Source organism: Symphalangus syndactylus, chromosome Y (genome assembly GCF_028878055.3).
Source record: "Symphalangus syndactylus isolate Jambi chromosome Y, NHGRI_mSymSyn1-v2.1_pri, whole genome shotgun sequence".
Taxonomy (NCBI): domain Eukaryota; kingdom Metazoa; phylum Chordata; class Mammalia; order Primates; family Hylobatidae; genus Symphalangus; species Symphalangus syndactylus.
Window position 1 is genome coordinate 8,489,884 of NC_072448.2, and position 24,962 is coordinate 8,514,845.

The following is a 24,962-nucleotide window of genomic DNA, read 5'->3' on the forward strand; positions in this document are numbered from 1 at the left end:
GGAGCACCGTACCCAGAGCATCTGTGCCCAGCAGATCCAGGAAGCACCATTTCCAGGGCACATGTGCCCAGGAGACACAGAGAGCAGTGTGCCCAGAGCACCGTGTCCAGCAAACACAGGGAGACGCAGGGAGCAGTGTCCCCAGAGGACCAGTGTCCAGCAGACGCAGGGAGCACTGTCCCCAGAGCACCAGTGTCCAGCAGACGCAGGGAGCACTGTCCCCAGAGCACCAGTGTCCAGCAGACGCAGGGAGCACTGTCCCCAGAGCACCAGTGTCCAGCAGACGCAGGGAGCACTGTCCCCAGAGCACCAGTGTCCAGCAGACGCAGGGAGCACTGTCCCCAGAGCACCAGTGTCCAGCAGACGCAGGGAGCACTGTCCCCAGAGCACCAGTGTCCAGCAGACGCAGGGAGCACTGTCCCCAGAGCACCAGTGTCCAGCAGACGCAGGGAGCACTGTCCCCAGAGCACCAGTGTCCAGCAGACGCAGGGAGCACTGTCCCCAGAGCACCAGTGTCCAGCAGACTCAGGGAGCACTGTCCCCAGAGCACCAGTGTCCAGCAGACTCAGGGAGCACTGTCCCCAGAGCACCAGTGTCCAGCAGACTCAGGGAGCACTGTCCCCAGAGCACCAGTGTCCAGCAGACGCAGGGAGCACTGTCCCCAGAGCACCAGTGTCCAGCAGACGCAGGGAGCACTGTCCCCAGAGCACCAGTGTCCAGCAGACGCAGGGAGCACTGTCCCCAGAGCACCAGTGTCCAGCAGACTCAGGGAGCACTGTCCCCAGAGCACCAGTGTCCAGCAGACGCAGGGAGCACTGTCCCCAGAGCACCAGTGTCCAGCAGACGCAGGGAGCACTGTCCCCAGAGCACCAGTGTCCGGCAGACGCAGGGAGCACTGTCCCCAGAGCACCAGTGTCCGGCAGACTCGGGGAGCACTGTCCCCAGAGCACCAGTGTCCGGCAGACGCGGGGAGCACTGTCCCCAGAGCGCCAGTGTCCGGCAGACGCGGGGAGCACTGTCCCCAGAGCGCCAGTGTCCGGCAGACGCGGGGAGCACTGTCCCCAGAGCGCCAGTGTCCGGCAGACGCGGGGAGCACTGTCCCCAGAGCGCCAGTGTCCGGCAGACGCGGGGAGCACTGTCCCCAGAGCGCCAGTGCTCGGCAGACGCGGGGAGCACTGTCCCCAGAGCGCCAGTGCTCGGCAGACGCGGGGAGCACTGTCCCCAGAGCGCCAGTGCTCGGCAGACGCGGGGAGCACTGTCCCCAGAGCGCCAGTGCTCGGCAGACGCGGGGAGCACAGTCCCCAGAGCGCCAGTGCTCGGCAGACGCGGGGAGCACAGTCCCCAGAGCGCCAGTGCTCGGCAGACGCGGGGAGCACAGTCCCCAGAGCGCCAGTGCTCGGCAGACGCGGGGAGCACTGTCCCCAGAGCGCCAGTGCTCGGCAGACGCGGGGAGCACTGTCCCCAGAGCGCCAGTGCTCGGCAGACGCGGGGAGCACAGTCCCCAGAGCGCCAGTGCTCGGCAGACGCGGGGAGCACTGTCCCCAGAGCGCCAGTGCTCGGCAGACGCGGGGAGCACTGTCCCCAGAGCGCCAGTGCTCGGCAGACGCGGGGAGCACTGTCCCCAGAGCGCCAGTGCTCGGCAGACGCGGGGAGCACTGTCCCCAGAGCGCCAGTGCTCGGCAGACGCGGGGAGCACTGTCCCCAGAGCGCCAGTGCTCGGCAGACGCGGGGAGCACTGTCCCCAGAGCGCCAGTGTCCAGCAGATGCAGGGAGCACTGTCCCCAGAGAACCAGTGCTCGGCAGATGCGGGGAGCACTGTTCCCAGAGCACCAGTGTCCGGCAGATGCGGGGAACGCTGTCCCCAGAGCGCCGGTGCCCGGCAGATGCAGGGAGCACTGTCCCCAGAGCGCCAGTGTCCGGCAGATGCGGGGAATGCTGTCCCCACAGCGCCAGTGTCCGGCAGACGCGGGGAACGCTGTCCCCAGAGCGCCGGTGCTCGGCAGACATGGGGAGCACTGTCCCCAGAGCGCCAGTGTCCGGCAGATGCGGGGAGCGCCGCACCCCATAGACAGAGGGAAATGAGTAACCTTTAAGCCACCTGAGATGCTGTTATGATTATTCACAGGGTGCACCCACCTGCTCTGAAGGTCGTCCATGTTCAGCTCAGCGACGTAATGGGTGGCAGAGGAGACGGTGACCACCCTCGCACAGTGGCCAAGGGACCCAGACTCTCTCAGCGTATCCAGGAGAAGGTTGGTCAGCAGGAAGTGCCCCAGGTAGTTCAGGCCGAAATGTTCTTCGAATCCATCTCTGGTTTTCCTCTGAGGGACCATCATCACCCCAGCTGGATAAAAGAGAGTATCAGAAGGAGTTAGATTGGGGAAGACAGTGGAGAAATCTCACAGACGGATTCCTGAGATGCACAAATGACCCAGGACATCGGAGGGTGGGGTGTAGAGCTGGCGGCCATGTCTTCCTCCTGGGCCTCTGTTTCCTGCTTTAGGTGTGATGGAGAAGGTTCTAGAAGATCACTGAAGTCCCTTCCTGCCTTCTGTCTCTGCACCTCTGTGCCTTGAGTTTAAAAATAGTAACCACAGGCCAGGCGTGGTGGCTCACGCCTGTCATCCCAGCACTTTCGGATGCTGAGGCGGTTGGATCACCTGAGGTCAGAAATTCATGCCTGTCATCCTAGCACTTTGGGAGGCCAAGGCAGGTGGATCACCTGAGGTCAGGAGTTCAAGACCAGCCTGCCCAACATGGTGAAACCCCTGTCTCTAGTAAAAATACAAAAATTAGCCGGGTTTGGTGGCAGAGTCCTGTAGTTTCAGCTACTCAGGAGGCTGAGGCAAGAGAATCGCTTGAACCTGGGAGGCGGAGGTTGTAGTCAGCCGAGACCATGCCACTGCACTCCAGACTGGCGACACAGCGAGACTCCGTCTCAAAAAGAAAAAAAACAAAAAGAAAAATAATAACCACAATGATAACACAGCAACACACACAAGAGAGTGAGAATCATCCAAGTCACCAAATGGGGTCCCCTGGACAATTAATTATTCTGGGCGGCTGGGTGCAGTGGCTCATACATGTAATCCCAGCCTTTGGGTAGGTGAGTAGGGTGGATCGCTTGAGGTCAGGAGTTCGAGACCAGGCTGTGCACCATAGTGAAACCCCGCCTCTACCAAAAATACAAAAAATTAGCTGGGTGTGGTGGTGCGTGCCTGTAGTCCCAGCTGCTCGGGGAGGTTGAGGCGGAAGGATTGTTTGAGCCCAAGAAGTGGAGGTTGCAGTGAGCCGAGATTGTGCTACTGCACCCCAGCCTGGGCGACAGAGATCCTGTCTCCCCCCAGAATTCTGGGCAAGAATAGCTGCTATGGCACCCCCTCTTCACAGAGTATCCCACAAACAAATTGCTCAGATGTCCTTTGAGAAATGCTGACCTCAGTATAAACATGGCCTGTCCTCACCCCTAGACCACAGGGCAGGGGTCATCATTCTATAAACATCCTCGTCGCCGCAGGTTCTGTGCTTGACACGTTCTATCTGCCAGACACAGAACACCCCCACCCATCAGGCCAAGCTCGGGTGAGCACCTGCTCTGAAGTCCTTGCTGTGGGGGCCTGACCTCAAAGGTGACTCGCCCTAGAAACACGCACGAACCATATTGCCTTGTACTTAGAGCAGACCAGTTTGCTTGGATATTAATGCCAATGTACATATGTATTTGTATGTACATGGATAATGTAGATGCGTATACACAGGCACGTTATATACGTACCTGGAATTCTGTATCTATCTACACGTCAACTGTACATGCAAATGCAGGCATGTCTATTCATATACATACATGCATATGCATTTGTAAATGTGTTTATATACGTATACACGGGTATATAACTGCATATACGCACAATTAAAAGATATACACCTATAGAGATGTATGTTAGCATGTACATATGTGTGTTCGTATCTTTACATGCAGATGCATTTTCAAATGCCTATAAATTTGTGCATGTTTTCTTTTATATATATGTTGTATGCCCATGTATGAGTTTGCATGTGTACACATTTATTCACATGTATATACATGTACATACACATTTACATCTTTGCATGTATATCTAAATATAGTGTATGTATATATGTTTCTAATTGGAATTGTATGATTGCAAGTATTTGCATCTGTTCATACACCTACATACACACAGCGTTTGTCATTATTTGTACATTGGAACGTCTACATGTATTGCACGCATGAACATACATTTTGATTCGTCTGTGGAATCCCATAGTTTTTGCATTTGTGCACATATTTGCATTTGTAAATGCATTTGAGATGTATGATTAATAAAAACACACATATCTATTTGCATATGGACACGTTTGTGTTCAAAGATGTATTTCAGTATGGAGCTATATTGATATTTGATCTGTTTCTCTATTTGTATATATATGTGTTTGCATCTGCATGTGTACATATTTTACTATGCATATGCATTTGTATATGTGCTTGTGTTTGTGTGTATTTTATATGGAGCTCTCTATACATATATGTAGGTCTAGCATCTCTCTATGTATTTGTGTATGCATATGTACATCTGCATAGTGTACATCTTTTTCTATGCATATGCATTTGTATACGTGCTTGTGTTTGCATGTATTTTATATGGAGCTATCTATACATATATGTAGGTCTAGTATTTCTCTATGTGTTTGCATATGTAGAGGTGTATACATTTTTTGAGGTATATGCATTTCTATATGCGCTTGCTTTTGTGTGTATTGTAATATCTGTATGTATTTGTGCCTCTGTACATGGACCCATTTCCCTATGAATTTCTGATATGTGTGCATTTGTGTACATGCCTGTGTTTGTGTACACAATCTTTCCAGTTGTATTTTATGAACACTCAAAACCCAAGCTGGCTCCTCCCAGACTCAGCATTCCCAAGAACCAAGCAGGAGCCACGTGGCCTTATCGACCCAACTTTGGAACTCCTACAGAGTTGTCACCGCTGCCCCATTCTAGGAATTACGAGACAGTTAATGAGGACAGCCGAGATTCAAGAGAGGGAGCAGGGACTCCAGCTCCCGAAGAGACGAATGTGAAAAGAATTTGCAGGCCTGTTTTACAACCTCTCGAACCCGCATTTCAAAACTGTGGATGCACAGGCTGCACTGGATGCCCCATTGCACGGAGGGCCCATGAAAGATGCAGAAGTGGGTCCCGCAGCTCCACACATCCCTGGCCCCAGTGGAGGCTTGAAAATTATGAGTTCCTTGAGGAAAAACCAACGTCTTATTCTGGCTGTAGCCTCCACAGTGCGGGTACAGTGCTTTGGGTACAGCAAGGGGGAAATAGAAAATAAACGTGGATGGAGGTCAATTGCTGCTTTTGAGACGTGAAGCCAGCTGGACTTCCTGGGTCGAGTGGGGACTTAGAGAACTTTTCTGTCTAGCTAAAGAATTGTAAACGCACCAATCAGCACTCTAAAATGGACCATCCAGCACTCTGTAAAATGGGCCAATCAGCACTCTGTAAAATGGACCAATCAGCGCTCTGTAAAATGGACCAATCAGTGCTCTGTAAAATGGAACAATCAGCACTCTGTAAAATGGACCAATCAGCACTCTGTAAAATGGACCAATCAGCAGGACATGGGCGGGGCCAAATAAGGGAATAAAAGCTGGCCACCTGAGCCAGCTTGGGTCCCCTTCCACGTTGTGGAAGCTTTGTTCTTCCGCTCTTCACAATAAATCTTGCTGCTGCTCACTCTTTGGGTCTGCACTACCTGTATGAGCTGTAAGACTCACTGCCAAGGTCTGCAGCTTCACTCCTGAAGTCAGTGAGACCGCGAACCCACCAGAAGGAAGAAACTCCAGACACATATGAACATCTGAAGGAACAAACTCGGGACACACCATCTTTAAGAGCCGTAACACTCACCGCGAGGATCTGCGGCTTCATTCTTGAAGTCAGTGAGACCAAGAACCCATGAGAAGGAATAAATTCTGGACACACTCTCACAGAGAATGGTGGCAGGGGAGAGGTACCGCCATGCCATTCCAGGCCTGTGGCCTGCTGAAATCTTCAGGGAGAAATGAGCGGACAGGTCAGGTGCAGTCCTTGCTTCTCACCTGCACAGACTTTCCAGCCAGACTAAGTGCTTCTCCCTCCTACGTGAATATCTAGCTTTCAAAAAAACTTCCAGGATAGGGAGAATTTATTCCCTGAGCTTATGCCTGTAAAACATCAGGAGTATAAACCAACCGGGAGGGATCCAATATCAATCAAGGTGCAGTATCAATCAATCACAAGACACACGTGTATTAAACATTCAACAAAATGTACATTCAACACTCCTACAGTCCTCAAAGCCCATCAAACAAAACACTTCTGAGAAGCATGTCAGAATTCACCTCAGGAGTTATCCAGAAAAAAAGCCCAGCCCGGTGGGTCATGCCTGTAATCCTCCCAGCACTTTCGGAGGGTGAAGCGGGTGGATCAGTTGAGGTCAGGAGTTCAAGACCAGCTTGGCCAACATGGAGAAACCCCCGTCTCTACTAAAAATACAAAATTAGCCAGACGTGGTGGTGCATGCCTGTAATCCCAGCTACTCAGGAGGCTGAGGCAGGAGAATCGCTTGAACCTGGGAGGCGGAGGTTGCAGTGAGCCGAGATCACACCACTGCACTCCAGTCTGGGCGAAAGAGTGAGACTCTGTCTCAAAAACAAACAAACAAACAAAAACCAACAACAAAAAAACAAAAACACCAGAATAGGTTGCTGTGGGTGGATGGGAAGCTTTGCATTTTGATGAACTATAAACATCCTTTCACGATGCCGTTTTCCTCGTATTTTATTTGACATGAAGAATCTGGAGACACACAGCTCAATCTGTGCCTGAAGTGTCATAAATTCCCAGCTTAGGAGAGACGAGCTCGTCATGAACACCTGGCTTCTGCATGCGTTGTTTTGAAAGGCAGCTTCAGGGGGCTGTAAAGCAGGCCTGCAAATCCTTTTGACATCCGTCTCCTTGGGAGCTAGAGTCTATGCCCCTTCCCTTGAATGTGGGCCATACTCAATAACTTCCTTGTTAATTCTTTCGTAGAATGCCGCAGTGAGATAAACACTGTGTGACTTCCAAAGTTGGGTCAATAAGGTCATGTGGCCCCTGCTTGGTTCTTGGGAATGCTGAGTCTGGGAGGAGCCAGCTTTGGTTTAAGAAGGCTGAGCACCTTCAGCCTGACATGCTGGAGAGGCCACAGGTACCTGTTCTTGTTGGCCCTCCCAGCTAAGCCCAGGTGACAGGCTGTACCAGCTTCCCGCCACCACAGAAAGCTATCCTGGACATCCAACCCAGTCAAGCCTTCAGATAAAGTCAGCCCCAGCTGCAGCCTCACAGAAGACCCCCAGGCAGAACTGCCCACATTGCTGTGCCCCGAAAGAAAGTGAATCCGCACAAGCTGTATAGAAAACAGCATGGATGTTCCTGTCGAAGAACTAAAAGCAGATCATTCGCTTGATCCAGCAATCCCACTCCTGGGTAGCTACCCCAAGGAAAAGAAGTCTTTATATCAAAAAGATACCTGCAGGCCAGGCATGGTGGCTCACACCTGTCATCCCAGCACTTTGGGAGGCTGAGGTGGGCGGATCACCTGAGGTCAGGAGTTCGAGAGCAGCCTGGGCAACATGGCAAAACCCCATCTCTGCTAAAAATACAAAAATTACCCAGGCGTGGTGGCACGTACCCGTAACCCCAGCTACTTGGAACACTGAGGTAGGAGAATCGCTTGAACCCGGGAGGCGGAGGTTGCAGTGAGCTGAGATTGCATCACTGCACTCCAGCCTGGGTGACAGAGTGAGACTCCGTCTCAAAAATAAATAAATAAATAAAATAATCAAACAAAACAAAACAAAAAAACATACCTGCACCTGTTTCTTGCAGCACAACTCACAATTGCAAACATACGGAATCAATCTAAGTACCCCTCCGTGGAGTACTGGATAAAGAAAACAGAATGGAATACTACTAAGCCATCAAAAAGAATGGAATTGTGTCACTGGCAGTAACTTGGATAGAACTGGAGGTTATTATCCTATGTGGAGTCACTCAAGAACAGAAAAGCAAATACACCTTCTCACTTATAAGTGGGCGCTAAGCTCTGGGTATGCTTCTGGCAGCGAAGGGGCATACGGAATAGAGGGATACACGTTAGAGACTGAGGGTGGGGCTGTGAGTGAACCTGTCACCCAGGAAATGGCCACGGTACCCAACAGGTGGTTTTTCATCCTCTGCCTCCCTCCCCCTACCTTCTAGAAGTGGAGAGTTTCTGCTCTTCCCATCTTTGTGTCCATGAGTACCCGCTGTGTACCTTCCAGGTGTAAGTGAGAACATGGAGTATTTGGTTTTCTGTTTCTCTGCTCGTTCTCTTAGGATAATGGCTTGCAGCTCTGAGCAAATTCTTGGTGACAACAGCATCGTTGGGGAAGGTATCTTTCGCAACAGCAGAGGGGACAGTGCCTCTGTGCAGGCAGGTGGTGACCTGTGCTCCAGATGAATCCGAGTCTTGCTAGGGACTTGCCTGGCGGGGAAGCTGCATGCGAATTCCTGCACCGTGGCGAATGCACCAGCCACGCGCAGGGGCCCTGGATGCTGATAATTCATCGTTAGTGAGCTACTGAGAGTAATTACGTTTATTCCTATTTTATTATTATTATTTTGAGGTAAACTCTTGCTCTGTCACCCAGACTGGAGTGCAGTGTTGTGATGTCGGCTCACTGCAACCTCTGCCTCCTGGGTTCAAGCAATTCTCCTGCCTCAGCCTCCCAAGTACATGGGATTACAGGCACCTGCCCCAATGCCCAGCTATTTTTTGTATATGTAGTAGAGACGGGGTTTCACCATGTTGGCCAGGCTGCTCTTGAACTCCTAATCTCAACTGATCGTCCCGCCTTGGCCTCCCAAAGTGCTAGGACTACAGGTGTGAGCCACTGCACCCAGCCCTACTAATATTATTATTTTTTTTGGAGACAGAGTCTTGCTCTGTCAACCAAGCTGGTGTGCAGTGTGTCCACATTTTATTGTATTGTATTTTTTATTTCATTTTTTTGAGATGGAATCTCACTCTATTGCCCAGGCTGGAGTGCAATGGGTTGATCTCGGCTCACTGCAACCTCTGCCTCCCAGGTTCAAGTGATTCTCCTGCCTCAGCCTCCCAAGTAGCTGGGATTACAGGTGTGCACCACAACACCTGGCTAATCTTTTTTTTTTTTTTTTTTTTTGTATTTTTAGTAGAGATGGGGTTTGTCATGTTGACCAGTCTGGTCTTGAACTCCTGACCCCAAGTGATCTGCCCGCCTCAGCCTCCCAAAGTGCTGGGATCCCAGGTGTGAGCCACTGCGCCCGGCCACGCACCCGTATTTTAAACCGCAGTGTCATGGAGACGTTTCTAGGCAGCAAACCCACCTGAAATGCTGATATTTGCGGAAAGAAAGCCTGACATATGCTGAAAGAGAAATTGTTTTGTTGTTGAGTTGTTTGCCAATGGCTTTAGGTATTAATTTTCCTCTTCCTATGTAAGCAGAGCGTTGAAAGACCATATTGGTGTCAGGTAGGGAGAGATTGGATGGGTGCCTGAGATGCCTGTTAGGAGGCCACTATCGTGGCCTAGGAAGAGATGATGGTACCCCAGAGGAGGGATTGACGTAAGTCAGAAATGCAGATTGAGTACTAGTTAGACAATCGGTGGCAAATTCAAATGCCTGTAGGCTTTTGTATGTGTTTTAAGTTTTCTATAATCATGTTTTTTTCGGCATCAATAAAATTCTATTTATTTATTTTTGTCAAGTTATTATTTTCTTTTAAATCAAAGGAACGTATAAAAAAGGTGCACAGGACTGGGCACGGTGACTCACACCTGTAATGCCAGCACTCTGGGAGGCCGAGGCAGGCGGATCACCTGAGGTCAGGAGTTTGAGACCAGCCTGGCCAACTTGGTGAAACCCCGTCTCTACTAAAAATACAAGAAAAAAAAAAAAAAACGTTAGCTGGGCGTGGTGGCAGGCACCTGTAATTTCAGCTACTTGGGAGGCTGAGGAAGGAGAATTTCTGGAACCCAGGAGGCAGAGGTTGCAGTGAGCCGAGATCATGCCACTGCACTGCAGCCCCGGCCAACAACAGCAAGACTCCATTTCAAAACAACAAAAAAAAGGTGCAGAGATCGTGAGGGAAATCTGAACGGAATCATCCAAAGTGAGCACGCTCCCTCTCGGGCAACCGCCTCCCACATCTGCACCCCGTAAGCCCTTTTGTGACCCATAATTAATCACATTCTTCTAAGGTAACTACGATTCTAATTTCCATTACCATAGATTTAATTTGCCTGTTTTTTTCTGGGAGGCGGAGGTTGCAGTGAGAAGAGGGTGTGCCACTGCACTCCAACCTGGGCGACAGAGCAAGGCTCTGTCTCAAAAAAGTAAATAAATAAATAAATAAAATAAAATGATAATTTGTCTCTTTTTTTAATTTTTAATTTAATTTTTGAGATGGAGTCTCGCTCTGTTGCTAGGCTGGAGTGCAGTGGCACAATCTCGGCCCACTGCAGCCTCCGCCTCCTGGGTTCCAGCAATTCTCCTGCCTCAACCTCCTGAGTAGCTGGGATTACAGGTGCATGCCACTATGCCCAGCTAATTTTTGTATTTTTAGTAGAGATGGGATTTCACCATGTTGGCCAGGATGGTCTCAAACTCCTGACCTTGTGATCCATCCATGTCAGCCTCCCAAAGTGCTGGGATTACAGGCGTGAGCCATCGCACTCGGCCTGTTTCTTAAAATTTCAATAATTTTTGGGAAACCAGTGGTTTTGGGCTACATGGATGCATTCTTTTGTGGTGACTTCTGAGATTCTGGTGCACAAGTTTTAATCATCAGCAAATATACTGATGTTTCGTTGCGATTTTCCTAAGGAATAAAAAAACCCTGTGGCCATGCCAGTGTATCGGGTGCCGTCCATGTTAGGAGCATTCACGGAATCTGTCTCTTCACCAATTCAAAGGTGGAGAATACACAATAAAACTATCGTTCATTGATCTGCCAGTTCAAAGGTGGAAAATACACAATAAAATTATCGTCCATTGATCTGCCAGTTCAAAGGTGGAAAATACGCAATAAAATTTTCATTCACTGATCTGCCAACTGAAAGGCGGAAAATAAACAGTAAAATTATCATTCATTGATCTGCCAACTGAGAAAATACGCAGTACAATTATTCATTGGTCTGTGCACCTAATGGCATTTTACTGGGGAGTGAACGCTCAGGGTCACAATCGCATATTGTGCCTCAAGCAGTGAACGCAGGTGAGGTGTGTCCTGAACAGGGGAGGAGATGGGAGAGTTCTCCGCTCTCCAAGCAGAGAAATCCAAAGAAAGGAGAGTGGTGGGGATGAAAGGGCAATCAGAGAGAGAGAGAGAGAGAGAGGAGAGAGAGAGGGAGGGCAAAGAAGAAAGGAAGAGAGAAGGAGAGGGAGGAAATAGGGAGAGAGAGAGAGAGATGGAGAAGGAACAGGGAGAGAGGGAGGGCAAACGAGAGGGAGAGAGGAGAGGGAAGAAATAGACGGAGAGTCAAACAGAGAAAGAGAGACAGAGACAGAAAGACAGAGAAAGGGGGAGAGAAGGCAGGCAAAGGAGAGAGGAGGAGAGACGGGGGAAGGAGGAAAGAGAGAGAAGGGGAGAGGAAGACAAAGGAGATAGACAAGGGGGAGAGAGAGGAAGAGAAAAGAGAGAAGGAGAAGAGGGAGGGTGTGAGAGAGGGAAACGGAGAGAGAGAAGAGGGGAGGGAGAGAAGAAAGAGGGGAGGGAGAGAAGAAGGGAAAAGGAGGGAGAGAGGGAGAGAGAGAGAGAATGGGAGAAAAGGAGAGAGAGAGAAGAGGGGAGAAAGAGGGAGGGGGAGGGAGAATGGGAGAGAGAGGAGGGGAGAATGGGAGAGAGAAGAGGGGAGAATGGGAGAGAGAAGAGGGGAGAATGGGAGAGAGAGGAGGGGAGAAAGGGAGGGAGGGAGGGGGAGAGAGAGAAGAAAGGAGAGAGAAGAAGGGAGAAAGAGGGAGGGAGAGAGAAGGGAGAAGGGGAGAGAGAAAAGGGAGAAGGGGAGAGAGAAAAGGGAGAAGGGGAGAGAGAGAGGGAGGGAGAAGGGAGGTCGAGAGCAAAATAGTAGAAGGGGGGACGGGTGGGTTGAGGAGAGAGAGAGACAGAGAGAAAAAGCAAAAGGGAGAGGAAAACCAAGACAGTGAAGAGGTGGAGAGAATGACAGAGAGACAGGGGGAGAAGGAGGAGAGAGAGAGACAGAGCGTTACAGAGAGAGAGAGAGAGGAGAAAAGCATTGAGTAACTGAAAAACCACTGCTTCTCAACCCACTTCCTAGAATCTCGGGAGGGCGGTGGGAAGGATGGAGCCAGTCCAGGGAGGCTATGGGACGGACGCCCTGAACATCCAGCCTTCTCTAGCAGGGAACAGCCTGCCGCAGAGTCACAGCAGACCACATCCCATGCTGCTGCCAACACCAACACTAAAAGAACATGCAAATCAGGAGGCGCCATCGGGAGAGGCAGAGGAAACCACTACAGAATAGAAAGCTACTCTATCCACAGGAGAGCAGCTCTGGAAGAGAAGCAAACAGAAGGCACACAGAACAAATGGTCTACACCTGTTCAGACTCAAGGATCCGCTGACGAATGCATAAGCTGTGATGCGACACTTTCCATCTTCCAGATGACTGTGGAGCCCGATTCACACAGAAAATGCCAGGCGCCCACAAAGACAGGAGATGGCTGCTCAGGTGTCTGTCCACCAAAATGTGGGTCCTCAGTGAGGACCGGCTCCATTGCACCTCAGTCTTCTGTTGATGCAAAACTGCACACCTGGGCTTCCCCTGAATGAATCTTCCTTAACTCTCACAGGTCTTCTAGGTGCCCTGTGCCCATTTGCTCATTTGAATGAACTCATTAGAATTCATTCATTCATTTGCATCATTTGAATTCACTCCTTCCTTTGAATTCACTTGTTCCTTTGAATTCATTCATTCATTTGAATTTATTCATTTAAATTCACTCATTTGAATTCATTCATTCCTTTGAATTCGTTCATTCCTTTGAATTCATTCATTCCTTTGAATTCACTCATTCCTTTGAATTCATTCAGCCTTTGAATTCATTCCTTTAAATTCACTCATACCTTTGAATTCATTCATTCATTCCTTTGAATTTATTCGTTCTTTTGAATTCATTCATTCCTTTGACTTCATTTGTTCATTCATTTGAATTCATTCCTTCCTTTGAATTTATTCATTCACTTGAATTCATTCAGATTCACTCATTTGAATTCATTCATTCATTCCTTTGAATTCATTCCTTTGATTCATACATTCCTTTCAATTCATTTAGTCCTTTGAATTCATTCATTTCTTTGAATTCATATGTTCATTCATTTGAATTCATTAATTAGAATTCATTCATTTGAATTCATTTGTTCATTCCTTTGAATTCATTCGTCATTTGCATTCATTCATTCCTCTGAATTCATTCCTTTCTCTGAATTCACTCATTTGAATTCTTTCATTCATTCAAATTCACTCATTGGAATTCTTTCATTCATTCAAATTCACTCATTTGAATTCATTCCAGTGAATGAATGAATTTGAATGAATGAATGAATGGGTGAACAAAGAACTGTACCAAAAAACAAGAGTCTTTAGGTCTCTGGCCAGGGAAGAATCACTGTTATTTTTCAGGGTCACCCTGTATCATGGACGTATTTCTTTGGTGGTAGGGAAAATAATGCTTAGTAATTATCTCAGAAAGAAATTCATCCATTAGAGTTATGGGAAGATGTCTGACAAGGATAAATCTATAAATCCTCTGCAGTTATTAAAAATCTATCAATTTTCAGACATGGGGATGGGAGGCTAGATAAATACAATTTTGAAGTGAATAAACCATAAATATTGGCTCTGCAGGAGGTCTACTATTGATTTATTCTTGCGCTTGATAAATCATCACGTTGCCTCTGGGCTTCCCACAGCAGCCAGACAGAGGCAGTCGGGTTCTATTTTCAACCCGCTAGCAAATGAAAACAATATTCTATGTCTGAAGTATTTAATGTTTGCAAAACCTTGATTGCTCTCTCTAAGAATAAAAAAAGAAAAGCACAAAGTGTAGCTCCTTCTTGCCTTGGAAGTCACACTTGCTGAACTCAGCTGGGGGCTGTTTTCCATGAGACTTGAGGCATGTGGTTGACTAGCAGGAGTTTTGGAGGGAAGGTTCTGGGGAAATAGTTTAGGGCAGCAGTCCCCAACCTTTTTGGCACCAGGGACCACTTTTGTGAAAGACAATTTTCAGAAGAGAGATGGTGGAGGTGGAATGTGGGGATGGTTTGGGGATGATTCAGGTGCATGACATTTATTGTACACTTTATTTGTATTATTATTACACTGTACTATAAAATGAAATAATTCTACAAGTCACCATTATATATAATCAGTGGGAGCCCTGAGCTTGTTTCCCTGTGACTAGACAGTCCCATCTGGGGGTGATGGGAGACAGTGACAGATCATCAGGAATTAGTTTCTCATAAGGAGTACACAACCCAGATCCCTCACATGCACAGATCATCAGGCTTTAGATTTTCATAAGAAGTGCACAACCTAAGTCCCCCACATGCACAGTTCAGAGTAGGGTTTGTGCTCCTATGATAATCTAATGCTGCTGCTGATCTGACAGGAGGCAGAGCTCAGGCAGTCATGTGAGCAATAGGGAGTGGCTGTAAATACAGATGAAGCTTTGCTTGTTCACTTGCCACTCACCTTCTGCTGTGCGGCCAGTGTCCTAACAGGCCATGGACTGGTACTATGACCTGGGGGTTGCAGAGCCCTGGTTTAGGGGTCGGCAGACCCCCTGCTAGCCTCTTAGACACTAAAAGTACCACCACTGGAGTCCTTCCCTGAGGCTGCCTGTAAATGGAAACTCTATTCACACATGTTGACACCAGCAATATCCCAAACATACAATCCAGCAATCTCATTTGCACACAACGAAGAATTCTGAGGCACAAACCAACGAGATAAATCCTTGATTTCTTCTCTAAGTCATGGTACATCTGGCTCAAGCCTCCAGCACAAGAGCTGGTGATGAACCCATTCTCAGCGTTGACTGTATAGAATCCAGCCTTCTTATTTGCACACAATGAAGATGAATTCTGATGCATAAACCAAGGCATGCAACAAATGAGAAAAATCCTTTACTTCTTCTCTAAGTCAAGGTACATCTGGCTCAAGCCTCCAGCACAAGAGCTGGTGATGAATCCATTCTCAGCATTGACTGTGTAGAATCCAGCCTTCTCATTTGCACACCATGAAGATGAATTCTGAGGCACAAATCAAGGCATGCAACGAATGAGAAAAATCCTTTACTTCTTCTCTAAATTAAGGTCCATATGGCTCAAGCCTCCAGCACATGAGCTGGTGATGAATCCATTCTCAGCGTTGACTGTGTAGAATCCAGCCTTCTCATTTGCACACCACGAAGATGAATTCTGATGCACAAACTAAGGAATGCAATAAATGAGAAAAATCCTTCTTCCCTAAATCCAGGTTCATCTGGCCCAAGCCTCCAGCACACGGGCTTGTGCTGAATCCATTCTCAGCGCTGACTGTATAGAATCCAGCCTTGTCATTTGCACACCACGAAGATGAATTCTGATGCACAAACTAAGGCATGCAATAAATGAGAAAAATCCTTTGCTTCTTCCCTAAATCCAGGTACAATCGGACCCAGGGTTCCAGCACACGGGCTTGTGCTGAATCCATTCTCAGTGCTGACTGTATAGAATGCAGCCTCGTCATTTGCACACCACAAAGATGAATTCTGATGCAAAACCAAGGCAAAAAATGCTTTACTTCCTCTCTAAATCAAGGTTCATCTGGCCCAAGCCTCCAGTACACAGGCTGGTGATGAATCCATTCTCAGCGCAGAATAGCCATCCGGGCTACTTCTGGCTTGAGTAGCACTTATCCCTGCAGCTTTCCATCCACCCTGGGTACCTCGGAAGGCCTCTTTCCAAGCCCGTGGAGTTCACGAAGCTCCATGGTTCTGTTGCATTTCCAAGAGAACCAAGAGGATCTGTCAACAACAGACTGCCTCTCTGCATTTCTGTCTTCTTGTGAAGAGTGGGCAATGGGTACTCAACACAGCCTCCAAAAGTGAAGTCTCCAGCTCTTTTCTAGAAGCTTCTGTCTGAACCCTCAGAGGAAAAAACAAAAAATCCAGATCCTCTGCAACTGAGCTCTTCTCAACAGTGACCCCAGGGACAAGATGAACCTTAGTCAGCCACAAAAACCTACAGGAAGTCCAGGAAAGCCATAGCCCAAGCAACCTCTTGAAAGACGTAGAAGAAAAAGATAAAAGGAAGAAAGCGCCAAGTGTTATTTCAAGCCATCATCTTGTAACAAATGGATTCTCATTATCACCTCCTGGAAATGGTGTTCTGAGCAGCACAGGCTGGGGAATTCCGGGGAGGCTTGGGATGCAATCTTCTCTGTACTTTACACGACAGTGTTGTCACATTGCAAGAGGTGTGTTTTCCAAGGCAGGACATTTCACAGAATGATTATTCGTCCAATGTTTGTTTCCTTTGCTAGAGTATGATTTCCATGAGGTCAAGAATCTTATTATTGTATTTTTCCTGCAAGTGAAGTATGTGAAGGGCAGAGTAGTAGGTAGGCACGCAGATTGAATAATGCACAACTCACGATGTCCGGGTCCACATTGTTCATGTGGGAGACAGAATCATGACCCCAAAAATGCCCACATTGTAATCCCCATGTGGGAGACAAAATAATGACCCCGAAGATGTCCACATCCTAATCCCATGTGGTAGACAGAATCATGGCCCGAAAGATCTTCATATGCTAATCCTCATGTGGTAGACAAGAATAACGGCTCCAAAGAGGTCCACAGCCTAATCCTCATGTGGAGGACAGAATAACAGCCCCAGAGATGCCCACAACCTATTCCCACCTTGGAAGAGTAATAACTCAAAACATGAAAAAATGTCCATGTCCTCATCTCTGGAACACATGAAAATGTGACTTTCACGGCAAAAGGGCCTTTGTAGATGTGATTCAGTGGAAGATCTTGAGATGAGGTGATTATCTGAGATGATCCTGGTGGGCCCCAAATAATCACAATGGTTCTTCTACAAGGCAGGCAGAAGAGCAAGAGTAAGTGAAGGAGAGAAAAAAAAAACAGAAGGCAAGATGAGAGAGAGAAGGGAAGAGAAAGGAAGAGAGGGAGAGAGAGAGAACAAGAAATACAGAGATTCAAAGGTGTCTCATTGCTGGTTTGTTGTTGTTGTTTTTGTTGTTTTGAGGTGGAGTTTTGCTCTTGTTGCCCAGGCTGGAGTGCAGTGGCGCGATCTCGGCTTACTGCAACCTCTGCCTCCCGGGTTCACGCAATTCTCCTGCCTCAGCCTCCTGAGTAGCTGGGATTTACAGACATGTGCCACCATGCCTGGCTAGTTTTGTATTTTTAGTAGAGACGGGGTTTCACTATGTTGTCCAGATTGGTCTCGAGCTCCTGACCTCACGTAATCCACCTGCCTCGGCCTCCCAAAGTGCTGAGGTTACAGGCGTGAGCCACTGTCGTTGCTGGCTTTAAGGCCAGGTTGGAGGACATGGGTGAAGAAATGCTGACAGTCTTCTCAAAACTGGGGAAGTAAATACTCTCCTCTAGAACCAGTGTCAGCCACAGACTCAGGAATTCCACACTGGACTTCCTGGCTTGAGGTGCCTCTGAGGCATTGAGCGAAGGTAAAAGGTCTTAGCATGGAAGAAAGATCTAGATAGGTCTAGGAAGAAGTAAACTCAATATGTGGATGAGATTTTCTACAGAAGAGATAGGGTACAGAGACAATCCAACAAGATGACCCTTTCAATTCAAATTCAACCCTGTCCCAGTTCCAGAATATTTTTGTTCCTGAGAGCCCTGTGTGCCTTGTATAAAATCTGTTGAGAAAAGGAACAGAGGAGAATCCTAGGAACGCAATAGTCATTTCAAAAGGTAAACGTGATGGTTGAGTGACGGAGTATATGCTGGCTAGCCTGTGTCAACTGGTGTTAGCCTGTATCCACCGTCACAGATGTGGTTCATATACACACTGCTCAGTAAAATTGTGTTCCCCCCAGAACAGAGTAAGATTCTGCTGGAGAAACATTTTAATATCTGAGATTCCTAAGTTTTTTTTTTTTTTAAACAGAGTCTTGTTCTGTTGCCCAGGCTGGAGTGCCATGGTGTGGTCTTGGCTCACTGCAGCCTCCACCTCCCAGGTTCAAGCGGTTCTCCTGCCTCAGCCTCCCGAGTAGCTGGGACTACAGATGCCTGCCACCACACCTGGCTAATATTTGTATTTTTAGTAGAGACAGGGTTTCACCATATTGGTCAGGCTGGTCTCAAACTCGTGACCTCAGGTGATCCACCCACCTCAGCCTCCCAAAGTGCTGGGATTACAGGCGTGAGCCACCGCGTCCGGCCAGAGATTCCTAATTTTTTCCGCTTACTGGTGGATGCAAGGCCATACCAAATGGATGGAAGTCGCTGCACAAAAGTCCTAAGAGGACAGACAGTTCTGTTTTGTGTGTCTCTGTGCAAGGGCACCATGTCATGTATGTATTTCCATCTCCAACTGCTCTGTGATAAAGTGCTCCCATTACTAATGAGTAAGGCTGTCACATAGAACGAGGAAACGAGATGTTGGGTTGTATGGAATCTCTCCACAGTCCCTCTAAGTGGTCTCCACATTTGGTGACTTACAATGCTAGAATTCTAATCACTTATAATACTGATGGGTCTTCAGCACAGAAAGTCCACACCCAGTGCTGAGACAGAAGATTCCAAATGGCTGTTGACTGGGAAATCATTTATTCCCACAAAGAAACAAGATCCCACCAGGATGACAAATCTAAAAAGTGTTATTCATCTCCAAGGAGAAGACACACAAAGTTAAAATCATTCCGGACCTTCCAACAAGAGCCACTAGCATTGATAATACGATGTTTCTTACCAGGCTAAGTACATGGAAACGGTGTTATCTGTAGCTATGTGAGTGGCACTCACACATCGTAGATATGTCTGCACGTATTTTTATGCATAAATACATATACATCATACAACAAATACATATACAAATACGTATGCACTCACACATCATAGCTATGTCTGTACAAATTTTTATGCATAAATTGGCGTCACACTCTATGTATAGTTTTATATCCCATGCTTCTCCTTTAAACTCCATAGCATAATAATTTCCAATGAAACAAGTGGGTTGAGGGGGGAGCGTGGATATCTCATCCACTTTCCTATCCTCCAGTCCCATTAATGTTATAGAAAAACATGAAACACATCAAGACAAAAAGAAAAAAAATTAGATGGAAGCTACCACATCTTGGCAGCTGGAAACAGCAGGTATTACAACTTTAGTACAAAGAATAATGCTTTCTCCCTCCTTACAGACATGTCCATATCCTAATCTCCAGAATTTATGAAAATGGTATGTTAGATGGCACAAGGGATTTTGCAGAATTAAGAATCTTTAATGGTCTAGGTGGGTAATGGAGTAATTACATTGGGTAATCACAAGACGCTTTTGCTGATTTTTTTGTCTGCCATCTAAAGTATCAATAACTTGATAAATATTTCATGTATTTGAAAGGAATGTGCTATCTCTATGGGCTCACTGTTTGACCTACGTCTGTTCTATCCACTGTATTAATGTCACTATTTATTTCCTCTCTGAATTTCCATTTGGTCTCCATCTGAAAGTGATGTGTTAAATTCTACCAGCACACATGTTTTTCGGTGTATTTCTGAGAGCTTTAGTTCTATGTATTTACTTAGTTTGGAGATGTCAATAACTGTACCTCCTCAGTGTGGAGGGTTCAGGTTAACTTTTATAAAAAATAAAATGGACTGTAGCAGGGAACGAGGGTAATGGGCATCAGTATCACGAGGAGAAACATTAAGTGTTGCAATGACCTTAAGCGCTCTGCGTGGCTCAAAGAAGGGCTCAAGGTCAACAGTCAGTGTTGCAATGACTTTAAGAGCTCAGCCTGGCTCAAAGAAGGGCTCAAGATCAAGGGTGGTTTGTGTTGAAGATTGGCAGATGGGCAGACTGAAGATGGGGAAGGGGAGATATTGACTCCACCTGTCTGGGTGAGAATGTTGAACAGGGGGTAAAATCAAGAGATAAATGGTAATGAGCTTCTAGTGCCCAAATAATGACTCTCAGGGGTATGTGGTGATCGTTTTGTAAGGTAACATTTGGGAAAACACCAACCCTTAGCATGTGTCTAATACACTTTAGTCAAAGTGGACAAGTCAACATGTCAACTCCATACAACATGTTATCGCGTTTACTATTATTTCAAAGTAACATGCTAACAAGAATGATGCTCTTCAAAGCTATCCGTGAAATGAAGCAGCTAGTAGAAATAGCAGCTATGTTCAATAATTTCCATGGATATCCCGTTTTGCTGAGACGCCTCTCTCGCATGAAAGCTAGAGTTCCTGTTTGCATTCAAATTAACCCCTGGCTTGCAGCAATTTCACCAGGACTCACCATTGTTGATCAGGACATGGAGAGGAATCTTCTTCATCTTGAACTTCTGCACAAACTGCCGGATGGACGTCATGGAAGCCAAGTCACAGTATAAAAATTCCACTGGAAAAGGACAACAACAAAAAATACCTGGTTATCTTCCAACCTATTTCAGAGATTAAGAAAATTTCTAAACAGGTCAATGTCATCTAGGAAGTAACACTATTTTTCTGCTCTTTTTGAGATGGAGTCTTGCTCTGTTGACCAGGCTGGAGTGCTGTGGCATGATCTCAGCTCACTGCAGCCTCTACTTCCTGGGTTCCAGTGATTCTCCTGCCTCAGCCTCCCAGGTAGCTGGGATTACAGGCACATGCCACCACGCCCAGCTAATTTTTGTATTTTTTTTTTTTTTCTTTTTTAGTAGAGACAAAGTTTCACCATGTTGGCCAGGCTGGTCTCGAACTCTTGACCTCAGGTGATCCACCCACCTCGGCCTCCCAAAGTGCTGGGATTACAGGCGTGAGCCACTGTGCCCGTCCAGGAAGTAACACTGAATTGGACATGTCAGTGGGGTACAATGAGAGATCATACTCTAGGGAGATCAATGAGTCACATCCTCGTATAGTCCCCTTCCCTTGAGTCTATGTGGGACCTGTCATTCTCCTCCTGACCTTGACGTGAGCTGATGTTTTGTGAGAGTGCCTTGGGGGCCAGAACCTGGGCATGGCCTCTCTAGGAGCTGACAGCAGCCCCTGGCCAAAAGCCACCAAGATACTCAGATCCCCAGATCCACAGCTTCCAGGAATTGGATTCTGCATATAACCATGTGAACTTCGAAGATCCTGAGCTCCAGAGAGGACCTCAGCCCAGACGACACTTTGGTTGTAGCCTAGTGAGACCCAGAAGAGAGAATGCAGTTACACTTGCCCAGATTCCTGACCTATAGCAGCTGTAGGATAGTAAGTATGAGCCCTTCCATGCTGCTGAGTCTGTGGGTTATTTTGTTACACAGCATATGTAACTGATACACAAAATGACTCAGAAGCAAGGACTTCCTTCTTCTGCAGAATATAGAATTTTATATAATAATAAAAGAAGATGCCATTTATGGATCCCCTGCTACAGATAGTAAGTATGAGCCCTTCCACGCTGCTGAGTCTGTGGGTTATTTTGTTACACAGCATATGTAACTGATACACAAAATGAGTCAGAAGCAAGGACTTCCTCCTTCTGCAGAAGAATAATAAAAGAGGGCATTTTATTTTTTATTACATTTATGTTTTTGGAGACAGGGTCTCGCTATGCCCCCATGGCTGGTCTGGAACCCCTAAGCTCAAGTAAGCCTCCCACGTCAGCCTCCCAAAGTGTTGGATTACAGGCGTGGGCAGCTGTGTCTGGCCAAAGATGACATTTTTAGAGAGTAAGTGACTCAGGGACCGCTTTATAACATCACACAGGTAGAGAGGTAGACTTACATCTATTGTATCCAGTATATCAATTTCACTATTTCCTCTCTAAATTCCCACTGGATCTCCATCGCTAAAAGTGATGTGTTTGATTGTGTTAAAGCTGTTTTTTGTTGTTGTTGTTTGTTTGTTTTTTCAGATGGACTGAGGTTTTGGAGGGAGAGGAATTAGAAAGAAAAGCAAATTCACAGGTATATAATTCTGCCTCCAGGTCCGTAGGTTCAAGGAGGTTGGGAGAACAATGCAACAACCGAAAGTCAGACAGAACAAAATGCATCAAAACTAGCTATTACTTGCAGCAGAGACAGCAGATCTCTGAGGGAAGAAGCAAGTTCCCTTACATTGAGATGGGAAGGTAATTTCTGGCAGGAGGTGGAAGGTATGGATGACGCTGCCAGTGAGCTGTGAAAGGTGACGATGGGGAATGGTGTGAGGTGGAAGGGCAAATCACAGCATGTGTGCAGAGGTCGGAGGCAGGAGTCCTCAGGGAGGGAGCAGAGGCTGGCTCTGGGGTGGCCGAGAAGAGAACAGCCTTGACCCGCAGGGCTGCTGGTGGTCAGTGTCATTCACAGCATCCTCATTGGGGAGCCTCGTAGGGGAAAATCATTACTGTACAAGAACTGTTCATATTTTTATGAAGGCCAGATAACTTTCAGAGGATAAGCAGTGTGTGTGTGTGTGTGTGTGTGTGTGTGTGTGTGTGTGTGTTGGGGGGAGGGGTCTGCCCGTGCCCCCCATGTCTGCGCTGATGTGTAAAATGCCAGCAGTCAATTTTACGACATACACACCTTGCTTAATAAGGTCTATGAGCCTCAGTCTCCAAAACTATTACTGCAATGCTCACCATTCCAAAATGAAATGACTCTTCACTCACCATCAGAGAGAGAGAGGAGAAGAGAGGGAGAGTAAGAATGAGAAAGAGAGACAGAGAGGGAGAGTAAGAATGAGAAAGAGAAATTGAAAGAGAGAAGCAGAGGGAGAGGGAAAGCGGGAAAGAGAGAAAGAGAAAAAAGGAGGGGGAGGAAAAGTGAGAGAGAGAAAAAACACACAGATAAAGACAAAGAGACACAGTAAAAGAGAGAAACAGAAAGAGAGAGGGACGGGAGATAGTAAAAGGGACAAAGACAGAAAGGCAGACAGATAGACACAAAGAAAGGTGCCAGGGACGATGGCTCATGCCTGTAATCCCGGCACTTTAGGAGGCGAAGCCGGGCAGATCACGTGAGGTCGGGACTTTGAGACCAGCTTGGCTAACATGGTGAAACCTCATCTCTACTAAAAATACAAAAATTAGCCAGGTGTGGTGGTGCACACCTGTAATCTCAGCACTTTGGAAGGTGGGCGGAGTTCAGGAGTTCGAGACCAGCCTGGCCAACGTGGTCAAACTCTGTCTCTACTAAAAATACAAAAATTAGGCGAGTGTAGTAGCCCATGCCTGTAATCCCAGCTACTTGGGAGGCTGAGGCAGGAGACTCGCATGAACCTGGGAGGTGGAGGTTGCAGTGAGCCGAGGTCACGCCACTGCACTCCAGCCTCAGTGACAGAGCAAGACTCCATCTCAAAAAAATAAGAAAGAGACAGAAAGAGGCAAAGAGAGAGACAGAAAGTGACAGAAACTGAGAGACAGAGAGAGATAGAGAAAAGAAGACAGAGAAAGAGAGAGAGACAGACAGAGAAAAAGAGAGGGAGAGAGAGAGGGAGAAAGACAGAGAGCAGACAGAAAAAGAAAGAGAATGAAAGGAGCGAAAGTGTGTGTTAGTTTCGTATTCCTTATTGTATAAGGAGAAGAAAAGGAAATGGAGAGGATTTGGAGAAACAGGAACATTTTTACACCGTTGGTAGGAGTGTAAATTAGTTCAACCATTGTAGAAGACAGTGTGGCGATTCCTTAAGGATCTAGAACCAGAAATACCATTTGACCCATCAATGTCGTTACTGGGTATATACCAAAGGTTTATAAATCATGCTACTATAAAGACACATGCACACGTATGTTTACTGCGGCACTATTCACAATAGCAAAGACTCGGAACCAACCCAAATGTCCATCAATGATAGACTGCATAAAGAAAATGTGGCACGTATTCACCATGGAATACTGTGCAGCCATAAGAAAGGATGAGTTCATGTCCTTTGCTGGGACATGGATGAAGCTGGAAATCATCATTCTCAGCAAACTAACACAGGAACAGAAAACCAAACACCGCATGTTTGCACTCATCAGTGGGAGTTGAACAATGAGAACACATGGACCAGGGAGGGGAACATCACACACCAGGCCCTGTTGGGGGGTGGGGGGATAGGGGAAGGAGAGCATTAGGATAAATACCTAATGTAGATGACGGGTTGACGGGTGCAGCAAACACCATGGCACGTGTATACCTATGTAACAAACTTGGACGTTCTGCACATGTATCCAGAACTTAAAATATAATAATAATAAAAAAACAAAGAAGAAGAAAAGGAAATGCTATCTGGATTACTTTAACACAGCATAACTGTAAAACACGTCATTCTGGATAAAACATCATGAGGCTGTTAGGACACACTGCTGAGTCTGTGTTATTTTGTTACACAGCGTGTGTAACTAATACACAAAATGCCTCAGAAGCAAGGACTTCCTTCTTCTGCAGTAGAATAATAAAAGAGGGCTAGTACTTGCTTGTATTTTCATGCGGTTCCTGCATTTTGCAATACCGAAGCACAAAGCTGGGGCACATTTGTTTTGATTGTTATTGAAGACCATAAATAGTTCCCTTCCTCCCATACGTGGCCCATTCTCTTGACTTTCCTATTCTGGGATGGACTGTGGGGTTCTCACTGAGAGATGGTCATGTGCCTCACTTGGGGATCGT

The 24,962-nt window shown here is 47.0% G+C and overlaps 1 protein-coding gene across 1 annotated transcript in view; it reads right to left on the bottom strand.

Moving 5' to 3' along the window:
* The window catches only part of LOC129475920 (dehydrogenase/reductase SDR family member on chromosome X), a 318,446-nt gene that overhangs the window by 48,047 nt on the left and 245,437 nt on the right, over nucleotides 1-24,962 (bottom strand). The window contains exons 4-5 of the mRNA XM_055269660.2: nucleotides 20,663-20,764; nucleotides 2,137-2,344 (exon numbers count right to left, since the gene is read on the bottom strand). Coding sequence (XP_055125635.1) covers nucleotides 2,137-2,344; nucleotides 20,663-20,764 — 310 coding nt within the window. The remainder of the gene's footprint in view (nucleotides 1-2,136; nucleotides 2,345-20,662; nucleotides 20,765-24,962) is intronic.